Here is an 11,820-nt window from a genome sequence, read left to right on the forward strand (position 1 = left end):
AAAAGGTGCATGCATTTTGTCTCAAAATATAGGAAATTGCGTCTACGTGTCTAATTTTTTGTTTTGATATTAAATTTGTGGTATATGTGATTGGTGCAAATTTTTTTATTAATTTAATTAATTAAGAAATTGAAATAAACAGTAGAATAGTTTTCGACTGTTGCTAAATGCAACAAAAGTGTTACGAGGACATAGAAAGGTCTAAATATAATTCGAAACGTAAATGATTAAAATACTTGATTGGGTAGATTTCAGATAGATATTAAAATCATACGAATATGAATATTATCTATTTATGATTTTATTTTTATAAAGACAATAATATTTTGACATTTAAAAAACACTTGATATGATCTTTTATTATAAACTTTTTCCTATTTACAAATAAAAATTGTATTTCTATCATGACCATTTTATTCTAAATAGTTGTTAAACGATAGTTATCGGTATGAAATAAAATTTCTTTTTCTAAAAAGAAATTACATTTGTAAAGTCATTCTTTATTATTGACAAAATGTTTTTAAAGTTATACAAACACACTTTTCTTTATTTTTCATGATCAATAAAGAAAATGTAAATAATGTATTTGTCTTTTTCACATCTCTTTAAAGTTTTTTTCGATAAATATTTATATCTATTAATTGTATGTTTTTAATAAGGTTTAACTCTAGTGAAAAAGTATTAAAATTTGAGTTGGCAATTTAAGAAGTATTTAAGACCATGTCATAAATAGCAATTAATGTAAGTTTTAATACATTGTGATTTGTAATTAAAGGTAAATGTAGCTTTATTTTATGAAATTGGACACTTGTTTCATAAAATGAAATAAAAAAGAAAAAGTAATTTGTTTCCACTTGGTAGAAAAAGGCATAGCCTCTAACGTTACCATTCCATTATTAATAGGACCCTCTCTTTGTTATCCTATCCAACTAATGAACACAACACAACACATCACAACTTGCATGTTCTCTTCCTCTCTCAACTTCTAACCTTTCTTTCTCTCTCCCTTTTTCCGATTCTTACAAAAATGGTGGCTTTGGTTTCCCAAGACAACAACGTTGTTGCATTGGTTTCTCGTACAGGTAGAGAGTTACAACGCTACAGAAAAGGTCGTCGCCAAGTCGTGGGGTTTGTCTCGTCTTTCTAATCCCATCGTTGCTTTTACTATTCGATTTTATGTTTCGTTCATGCAAGTCCTTGTGCCTCTATTGAGTTTCATTTCAATTGTGACTGAACATTTCTGTTTTCGCCTTCAATTCGATGGCCACATGTGTGCAGATGCATACCCTACAGATATAAAATTGTGGATCAAACTTCGTTGGAGGGACCAGAAGATTTAGAAGTTTTGGTCATCACTTCTCAGAAAGGCAAAGGCATGCTATTTCCTAAGGTATTAGTCAATGAAATTCATCTCCCAAATGGGATATATTTTGATTTGTCAACATTTTTATTCACCCCATTTTGTGCTATCCGTTTGACCAATCAACAGGGAGGTTGGGAATTGGACGAATCGAAAAAGGAGGCAGCTTTGAGAGAAACCATAGAGGAAGCAGGGGTTCGAGGCACTGTTGAGGTCAGGCTGTTCGATAAAATGACAGAAGTTTGATAACTATAAAATCACAAATCATTGTTAATGCAACTTAACTAATTACCAATAAAACTTGTTTTAAGTTGAGATGAAAGTTTGATTTGATTGGTGCAGGGCAAATTGGGTAAGTGGAGTTTCAAGAGCAAGACTCATGATACATTTTATGAGGGCTACATGTTCCCTCTACTTGTCCAGGAGCAATTGGAGTTCTGGCCTGAGCAGAATTTTCGTCAAAGAATATGGGTAGGTGATAATAAAAATGGAATACTGAGGGCAGTGTTTGAATTTTTCTTAGTTGCTTCTTCTAAATGATCAGTGTGATAGATAGTGTTTGAATGATTATTTTTCTTTCATTCTAATGATCACGAACTAAGAAAGTGTTTGAAAATTTCCTTTGGGGTGTAGATGAGCGTTTCTGATGCAAGGGAAGTTTGTCAACACTGGTGGATGAAAGAAGCTCTAGAGAGACTAGTAAACCGTCTCATGGCTCGGAAACTTGGTCGTGTGAGACAAATAGTAGGTTCTATACACTGCATAGGAGATGCCAATTCTGACTTGTAAACAAGGATATGCATACCCTTTTAGATTTTCTTCGACCAAATGAACTAAGGAATAGTACAATCCCATGGAATTAGAGAGAAAAAGAAAATACACTATATGATTACAATAACAATAGTAAAGGTGTACACAACTTAGAAGTTGTCAATTCCCCCATTAAAATACAGTACTTCGTATCTCAAAATGTGAAAAAAAAGGTGAGAATTCACTGCATCTGTATATATAGTGATACTCCTCAAAATCCATTGTTCAATAAACTATTTGGTTTTTTGTCTCAAGCAACAGTTGATAACATGTCAGAAACTTGGCTGAACTTCTTGTAATAACAATAAATCATACCAAGCAAATAGTAGTACTATAAATTATTTTAAACTTCTATAAATTCTAAACTGTCATATACTATAAATTTACTCATTTTTATAATAGAACTATCTTGTGAAAAAATAAAATAAGATGATTGATAAAGAAAGATGAGTAGATAAAAGTATTGCAGAAAAAAGAAGTATGAATAATAGTGATGTATTGAAATTATTGCACTATAAATGAGTGTATGTGGCTATATATGGTAAAAAGGGATAAAGCATTTTGATCAAGAAAGGAAATTGTACCTTTTAATGAAGAGCAAAGTGAAGATAAAGCTCTTTCTTTATTCCTATTGTTTATTTACATTATTTTGTTCAATCAACTAGAAGCTAAGATTGGAATTTGGAAGTAACATTTTTGGTGCTTCAACCACTTTGATGTATGAATTGAGATGCACCTTTGATGCATAAAGGAATACGTGTGGAATTGGTTGACCCAGTCCTTGTCATTAGTGGAACTCCTTTGGTGAAATTGAAAAGGGGAAAGTTGAAGAGGAAAATAATTTCAAATTTTTGGTCAACATAAGAAAATTCATTTATTTATTTTGGTCTTTAACAAGAGAAATTTTAATGAAGACCAAGATTAGTAATGGGAACCAGCCTACTATGAGCTTCAGGGAAAGTGCCAACCTGAAAACAACAGAGAAGCCTCTTAAATGTAAAAAGTGGTCCAAGCGCTATGTTGGGCTCATAGTTCAACAACACAATGCCCAAGAAAAAACACTTGCCACAAGCGCCATATTGGGCTTGAAGGGGTGTTTATATTGGGCCAATAGCTGATTAAGGGAAGGCAATTGCTTCCTGCACACTAACAAAATTCTTCCTGCACCCTATCATTCACAATAAAAAAGTTTTATAAATATTCTAATAACATTAAAGTCTGCAAATTAATATTATCTCTATGTATTTTAATAGATTACTTAACAATATAAAATAGAATTGTAAAAAAGAAAAAGCAAGTTAATTAGCATATTAGATTAAAAAATCTCACTGACACTTGATAGTAGCATGTGTTTATGAACTAAGCAATTAAGAGTTTAAACAGCCAGGTATATTATATCAGAAAACTTGTATAACTAGCTCAATCTACATGTCACAGCATCAGCTTGTAATGTTGTTCCATTCTCTTTGAGATGAACTCTACTAGCTATTAAAAATTCTTGTACAAAAACGATTTAGCATGCATCTGTGTGTGTATATATATATATATATATATATATATATATATATATATATATATATATATGAAGTATTTCTAAACCTTGCTAAAGTGATGATGAGATTGAGGAGGGTAGTGCGATGTCATAGTTGTCCTTTACTGTCTTCAATAGGAAAAGGTGATGGTGCAGTGTGCGAAAGGAAAGTGTCTTAGCCCTTTCTTTTATCAGTGTTCTAGCTTTACTTCGCGATTAATCCATAGACCCATAAAATAATATATTCGCAAATCATTGCTACACAATGAAGACCCACTACACTTCTTACCATAAAATAGAATAACAAGTGTAGTAAATGTCACATTAGGGTTTTTCTAGAAGCCAATACAAGCTATACAGAATTTGACAGAAACAACAAAAGCAAATTGTTAAAACATCATTTAGTTTGAACTTGAAACGACTCATACCTTTAAAAGGGACTTGTTTGATTAGGTGGAAAGTGACTTTAAAGTAGCCAACACAAAGTAGTGCAATCGATACATATATGTTTCTGCAAAATTTATATAGAAAACCATTGATTGAAACCAGCACCAAACTTAATTGCGTTTACTAATTAATGTGGTTTCAAAACACTAGATTGAATTAAGCAGAAACTACTTATATGTGTTCTGCGCCCTCAATTACTACATTTCTTACTTTATACTGTTCAGTGTATATTGTTGACTAAGTGTCGCTCTCTCCAACTTTTACTTAGATTTTTCAGTACTCAGTGTAGTTAGCAATGTTTCTTCTATTAAGTTATCATCTCCAACAATTTAAAATGCGCCCATAACAATAAATTTCTGTATAAATCCAGATCACTTTTAACATTGTCATAATTTAAAATTATTTTTCTTAGCAAAAGAAAGAAACTAAAGTTGCCACTTTTGTTTGAATTATATGAACCAAAAAGAAAAGCATGATGATAGATAATCAACTAGCCTAAGAAAGAAGAAAAGAGTTTAAAGACCCCACAGGCTGTAAAATAATCAAAGAGAACCTTTTTTCTTCCCTAGTGGATTTTTCTTATTTAAAGCAACTCAATGTGAAAACTCACAGGTGGATCCTTCTCCATTGCTCAAAATCTTCATATTCATTTGAAGAAATAGTAATTGCACCAAAAACACTTGTTCATTTCATATAATGATATAATCATTCACATGCATATATATACACATACGTGCCCTAAACATTCAGAGCCATATTATAGAGTTAACATACGTCAACATCTCCGAGAAATGAAAATGACCAAAAGGGGCATCTCAAACAGAGTAATCACAGTGGCTGTGTTTTTCTGCGTCACCCTGTTGTTCCCCAAGCTTTCGGAGTGTTCCAGCCCAAGCGCGTTTCTCTACAGCGGGTGCACGCAGCAACTGTACACCCCAAACTCGCCGTACCAGTCGAACCTGGACTCGCTACTCACCTCGCTGGTGAACTCGGCCACGTACTCGTCTTATAACAACTTCACGGTGGTGGGGTCCACGCAGCAGGACGCGGTGACCGGCCTCTACCAGTGCCGCGGCGACCTCGCCATGCCGGACTGCGCCGCCTGCGTGGCGCGCGCCGTCACGCGCACCGGCGATATCTGCCGTGGCACGTGCGGCGGCGCGGTGCAGCTCGACGGCTGCTTCGTGAAGTACGACAACGCCACGTTCCTCGGCGCACAGGACAAGACGGTTGTGCTGAAGAAGTGCGGGCCCTCGGTGGGGTACAACCCCGACGCCATGGGGAGCCGCGACGCCGTGCTTGCCGGGCTCTCCGCCACGGGAGGGAACTTCAGGGTTGGCGGCTCAGGCGGGGTCCGCGGCATGGCACAGTGCACCGGCGACCTGAGCTACGGCGAGTGCCAGGACTGCGTGGCGGAGGCCATCTCGCGGCTGAAGGGCGACTGCGGCACGGCGGATTACGGGGACATGTTCTTGGGGAAGTGTTATGCGCGGTACTCCACCGGCGGGGCCCACGGTGAGTCCAAGGCCCACGGTAAGGCCCATCATCATGATCGCATGCTTGTTCTTCTCTTACTACCTCTCATGGGTTTCAAGTTCTGAACTTTCATGAGAGAAGTTTGATTATGTGTGTTCACCAATTCGATTGGATGTAAAAAATTTGTAATTTTCTTTCACAAATTGTAACAATCAAAGTTTTAAGAAGTGTTTAATTACTCATTTCTATATTTACACAACTTTAATACTTTCTTTTTTCTATTTTAACATGTTAACATTTTAATTCATGTTAGTTTGAACTATTTTAGAGCATAAAGACCAAGACAGCTTCAAACAACGTGTAAAGATTGAAGTGGATTCTAGGTATCTAGGTATAGGAACTAAAAGGTAAAAATTATATAAATGTAATAACCAAACGAGTAATTGAAGAGACACTTACGTATGTTTTATTTCTACTTTACAATTACATTAGCATTAAATGTATTGTTTTTAATTTGTTTCTTGTTTTCAAATATTTGTGCAGAAGATATAGAAATTTTTTAATAGTATTTCCTTACAAATATTTAAACCCAGGAAATGGGTATAATAAAAAACGATAAAATAGAACCTGAGTAACCAATCATCCCTGAAACATCTTAAGAATTTTTTTTCATCGAATAAAACATTTTAAGAAGTGTTTTATTTTCTTTAGGTAAATTGAGAATAGTTTTTGTTACGAAAGAAAAAGATAAAATAAGATGTTTGGTGTAATGCAGGTGAATCAGGTCATGGAGGTGTAAAGACATTTGCTATAATTATTGGATCATTAGCAGGATTGGCTATACTTATTATTTTCCTTGCTTTCATGACCAAAATCTGTGGAAAACAGGGTTAGTAATATATATATTATATTATATTATTTTATTTATCTGTCATATTGAAAAGAGAATATGTGGATTCAGCAATATATACTAACATGATTCCTTCTTTCTCATGCAGGTAAATAAATTTAAATCCAGTTTGGAACTCAAATTGGCATTTGAACCTATCATTACTCTTATGTATTGGTTTACTTTTGCTTTCTCCTTTTTTTCTCTTTAGTTATTTTACTTACTTTTAAATTTAAAATTGACTTCGAAAGAGCACTTTGAACCTTGAGGATGATACCATATGAAAAAAATAATAGTATTTGGAATTTTAAATACAAGAGGAAAGAACGTAAGAGATTGCACCTACTTTCTTCTCCACTTTACAAAGTTGTGTTGTCAATTGTCCAATGCTTGTAAAGAAAAAAAAAATTAATATATTATTCTTTTGTTTCTTTAAAGTGTTGTACCATAGTTTTGGTTTTTCATCTTCGTTGTATACATCATTCAAACTAAGTTCTCTGGCAAAAGAATATCCAAAAAGGATAACATATAAAGTTAGTGAAGATAATCTATCAAAATCCATTTTAATATCATATATAATGCATCAAAAGGATCACAACGCAAACACTTTTCTCCTTCATTATTTCCACGGAATCCATCTCTTAGAGATTAAGGAAACACAACCATGTCCATCTACGTATATACATCATACAATAAAGTATCATACGCCTAAAAGATAGTTTAATTTCAACCCCACTGATCAGTTCCAAATTACGAGAACCTCCAAATAATTAAGCACTACCAGTTTTTAGTGGAATCTTAAATTAAGTGTACTAAATGACCACTGTCGGACCATCGGTTAGGCGGATCAAGGACAAGCGGTCGTAGAGTGCCCGCTACAGGCAGACCTTTCCTTGGAACGTTGATGTAACAATCTCTCTGAAGTGCTTTAAGGTAGTTCGCGACCAAACACTCTCCGCATTCTCCGGATGAAGTCTCAGCTCTGAACATGCTAAATCGGCTACCTCGTTGGACCATTGGTCAAGCGGACCACGGACAAGCAGCCGCAGGCCGCGCCGCTACAGGTAGACCTTTCCTTGGGACGTTGATGTGACAATTTCTCCCTAGTGATTTAAGGGAGCTCACGACCAAAAACTCCCTGCGTTCATTTCTAATTGCATTTTGTCTCCACTTCTATAGAGACCCTCACTCATGAGGACAACCGACAAGACGCACTGCCCTTCGGTCGGGCAGTCACACCAAAATCTGGATCAGTAAGTAAAAAGTAAATTAATATAATATAAGTCAGTAATCAAGTTTAAAAAGTAATTGGGTCATGATTAAGAAATCTAATCACAGGCTCATACCAAATACTATAATATAAATAGAGGCCCAAGGTAGGTTGGTAAAGATTTTTTAACTCGCATTTATTACCACATTTATTGTTATCTCCCGATCGGACTTGAACTGACTTAAGCATCGGACCCTTTTAGACAGGTACCCCGATCACCTGATCAGCCGAGCGGAAGGAGAAAAAGACTTTGAACAAGAGAAAGAATCGAGCAAGCTAGCCGAGGAGAACATCGGACAAAAGGACTAAAGGGTAATTTAAGTGTTGAAAGTTAGTGCTTGGCCCCTACACCCAAAACACTAAGCAACCTTTCCACAATGTTCTAAAATATACAAGTTTAAAATAAAAATTATGTTCAAATTATTTTTTAATCATGGAAACAAAATTTGTATATGAATTTTCATTTCAAAGTAAACATGTATTTAAAGTTGTTATGAGTGTTAACCATAATCATAATACGTATCTAGAATTCGGAGGAGCGAATTAACTTGTTTTGTTAAATTACAAGCCCAATAGCTTTTCCATTTCCGACGCCGAACTCCATGCCCAGCCCAATCGAGTAGACTAAACAGAAACTGAAAAACCTGCTGGCCCAAACAAAATGGGCTCTTATGGAAACCCAGTTGCAGTGAATCACTTTCCACTTCGCTATTGGGGAAGAACCCAGAACAATAGATAATTTGATTGAACACGACTCAAGATCAAAGAACATTCTGGAGTGTCCGCGACAACTCCTATCATAAACACATAAAATATATAATAATTTCATAGTTCATCACAGAAATTGCAAGAACCATATCATTCATCGTGTTTTTCCCTTTTTCTGCTACATTTCTCTTTGCACTGGTGTAATCAACAATGGCTGACACTATCTTTGGGTACCCTCTCAGACGCTTCTTCTGGAGTCACCCTCCAATTTTCAGAGAATGGTCAGGCTCCATGGCCCTCTTGGACTGGCTCGAATCACCTAATGCACACATCTTAAAAATTAACGTTCCAGGTACCGTTATCAGATTGTTATGAAAATAATGTTCGATATAAAACTATTCGAGTGTTGTTTTTCAATTTTAGTGTAAACTTTTGTTATGTGTATTATGGAATTGAATCTCTAGTTCCAATTAGAATATTAGAAAATGTATATGGAGAATTGCATCTAATTGTTTTCAGTTGCACGTAATTGCAATCTTTAACTGTTTCTTCACATTCAATGATCCATTGGAATCATGGGTGGAGGTGCTGTATGTAGTGGTAAAAAGGGAATCTTTTTTTAGGGTTTGACTTGAGTGGTATTGAATTGATTTTGAGTTTTTATGGTGGGTATGTGTGTGGATAGGATTCAGCAAGGATGACATAAAGGTGGAAATTGAGGATGGAAATGTTCTACACATCAAAGGGGAAGGTGGGAGAGAGGAGGCTCAAGCAAAGGAAAAGGACAGTGTTTGGCATGTTGCTGAGAGAGGCACTGGGAATGGTGGTTTCTCAAGGGAAATTGAATTGCCAGAAAATGTGAAGGTGGATCAGATTAAAGCACAGGTTGAAAATGGTGTCCTCACTATACTTTTGCCTAAAGACACAACTACCAAATCACCTAAAGTCAGAAACATCAACATCACTAGCAGGCTTTAAGCTTTTCAGATCTAGAATATGTTTATATCAATAAGAATCCCAAGACCATATAAGTTCTATCGTGTATGTGAGGGTGTGTGTATATTGTACCTACTTCTGCAATTTATATGTAGTTATGAACCTTGTGTAACTTTCTGAATAGCTAATTTGGTATGAAAAAGAGCATAGTTTTGTTCCAAAGTTCAAAAAGCCAAATCAGAGTTACCAAACAACAGAACTTGATTACTTCTGCAACTGTAACAACATTCATGTTCTCACTAATCATTGGTGTGGAATCAGCTATCAATAATGTGTACATTATATAGGAGTTGCCATTGCCAACTAGATTTAGGAGGAACATGAGGTGTGAGGAGAATGGTAGATAGAAAAAAAAAAAAAACAATTAAAATTTAAATCTTTTATATTCATCGATCCTTTTCTCTGATAAAACTTACCAAGGAATGTCAATGATTTTGTTCCTGCCTGTAAGAGTGACTTTAAAGGCAATTACTTAAACTACTTTTTCTGTAGAACACAAACTACACCTTAACAAATTGCATCATTAGAGATTATTTATTAAGAAAGTTCATACACAAGCAACCAAATGGAGTCACGTTGTATAACACTGAAACAAAAACTACTTGTTCTGCAGTGGGAAATGCGAACTAGAGAAAGGTTCTGTGAACCATGTTAAGAATGCTAGCTGAAGAATTAAAAAAATATATATAAAAAAAATCATGCAGAAACGAATTAGAAAATTACACGAAAACCAAAGTCTACATATACATAATTAACAAATGAAGGTTGTATTTCAGTGGTTGAATAAGTGATTTAAGCATTTAATTGGAGGTGGCGTGTTGTGACTACTACCACCTTCCGATCAGTGTTGTTTACATCCTCCAATCATTGCATGTCACTGTTTCCACCAACATCCTCTCATATATTCTTTTTATCCACTGAAAATGTCATACTTTTTTAAACATGGGTATCTTTTAATATTTTTTTAAAAAAAATTATTCAAAAGCAAAAGAAAAAACTGTGACTTTGATTAAAAAAATTCTTAATATTTTTTTTTGTGATTTAGTAGATTTGAGCTAATAATTAAGTATTGAAATATATATTAAAAAATGTACTGTTAATTTACTTTTTTATATAATACTTTTTTACAGAACTATGTTTTATTTCTTTTTCATAATTTATATTTCTCTATTTTGTGTCCTTGTCTCTGGCATGATTGAATAGCTTTCTGGTATACGAATTATTTTGAAAGTTATTTTTGCATGATAAAACTATCTATCTTATAATAATAATAATAATAATAATAATAATAATAATAATAATAATAATAATAATAAGTAATTTAATTATTTGGTGATAGAAAAATGCATTGTTTTAGAAGTTATAAAATTACAACTTAATAGTATTTGTTACTTATTAAAGGCGTAGAATATGATAGAAAAGAAGTTGAAAAATACAAAACATCACGTTTTAGGCTGAAGAAAGGGTATATATTAAGAATGATGTATTAAGTCACTCGTGTTGCTAAAACGAGGGGAAGGTGGAACCACACAACACGCTATAGCTATCTAACTTTTGTCATTTGACTTAACCAAAATAATAAGAAATTTCTACGACTTTTTCTTAAGTATTTTAAAAAATAGATAAAATCAACTTATTAATAAATTAAAAATAATTTATGTATTGAAGATCTCACACGAACTAGAAATAAAATAAATGTATACCATATGGGTAACATAAATTTATCTTTACAAACTGTTTTTATGTTTTTATAGGATTAAATTAAGTTTAAAGTTCACTTCAATTATCATAATTGTATCAAATTTATTTTAACCAGATTTATTGTATCTCTTATTAATGAATTGTTACGTAACTAATATTATTATCCCATATCAGGTTCAATATGTATATGCTTTAAGACGAGAAATGCATGTTGAAAATTTTATCAAATGTGAGTGTAAACATTATTTTACAATTTAGTTGTATAAAGTTAAATTAATATTAAATTTCATTCCTTAAAATTAGGGGTGACAGTATGGACTTGGCCCGACATGCCGATCTGCAGGCCCATCAAAAAAATATTGGGCAGACGAGGATGTTGAGTCCGCTAGCCTACAAGAGTCTGCCTCATAGAAACTCGCATGACATTTGAATAATACATCGTGTATGTCAAAATACAAATATGAATATGATGAAAATGTTGAATTATCAATTTATCATCCAACTTTCCAAACTCTTTGATAATTTTGTGAACTTGTTAAAATTTCCCAATTGTTGAATATTTAAAGTTTTATCATAAGATTTTTTAAAAATAATTAAAAAAAAAGGCAAACTGGTCCGCGAACTCGCAAGCC

General features: G+C 33.9%; 3 protein-coding genes across 6 annotated transcripts; all 3 read left to right on the forward strand.

Moving 5' to 3' along the window:
- Positions 1-911: 911 nt before the first annotated feature.
- Positions 912-2,424, forward strand: LOC114193864 (nudix hydrolase 18, mitochondrial-like). Its single transcript, XM_028083828.1, has 5 exons — positions 912-1,128; positions 1,279-1,390; positions 1,490-1,573; positions 1,703-1,831; positions 1,994-2,424. The coding sequence occupies exons 1-5, from the start codon at positions 1,028-1,030 to the stop codon at positions 2,147-2,149; spliced, it is 582 nt and encodes a 193-aa protein (XP_027939629.1). The 5' UTR covers positions 912-1,027; the 3' UTR covers positions 2,150-2,424.
- Positions 2,425-4,748: 2,324 nt separating this feature from the next.
- On the forward strand, positions 4,749-6,950 carry LOC114193368 (plasmodesmata-located protein 7-like). 4 transcript variants are annotated; one of them, XM_028083130.1, is made up of 3 exons: positions 4,749-5,681; positions 6,400-6,513; positions 6,623-6,950. In XM_028083130.1, the coding sequence occupies exons 1-3, from the start codon at positions 4,862-4,864 to the stop codon at positions 6,628-6,630; spliced, it is 942 nt and encodes a 313-aa protein (XP_027938931.1). In that variant the 5' UTR covers positions 4,749-4,861; the 3' UTR covers positions 6,631-6,950. The 4 variants fall into 4 exon arrangements, with proteins under 4 accessions (XP_027938931.1, XP_027938933.1, XP_027938934.1 ...); XM_028083132.1 differs by having other exon boundaries at positions 4,749-5,663; XM_028083133.1 differs by lacking the exon at positions 6,623-6,950 and adding an exon at positions 5,953-6,031.
- A 1,580-nt stretch (positions 6,951-8,530) lies between these two features.
- On the forward strand, positions 8,531-9,629 carry LOC114194933 (15.7 kDa heat shock protein, peroxisomal). Its single transcript, XM_028085335.1, has 2 exons — positions 8,531-8,843; positions 9,177-9,629. The coding sequence occupies exons 1-2, from the start codon at positions 8,702-8,704 to the stop codon at positions 9,467-9,469; spliced, it is 435 nt and encodes a 144-aa protein (XP_027941136.1). The 5' UTR covers positions 8,531-8,701; the 3' UTR covers positions 9,470-9,629.
- The last annotated feature ends 2,191 nt before the right edge of the window (positions 9,630-11,820 follow it).

This window comes from Vigna unguiculata, chromosome 8, assembly GCF_004118075.2.
Source record: "Vigna unguiculata cultivar IT97K-499-35 chromosome 8, ASM411807v1, whole genome shotgun sequence".
NCBI lineage: Eukaryota > Viridiplantae > Streptophyta > Magnoliopsida > Fabales > Fabaceae > Vigna > Vigna unguiculata.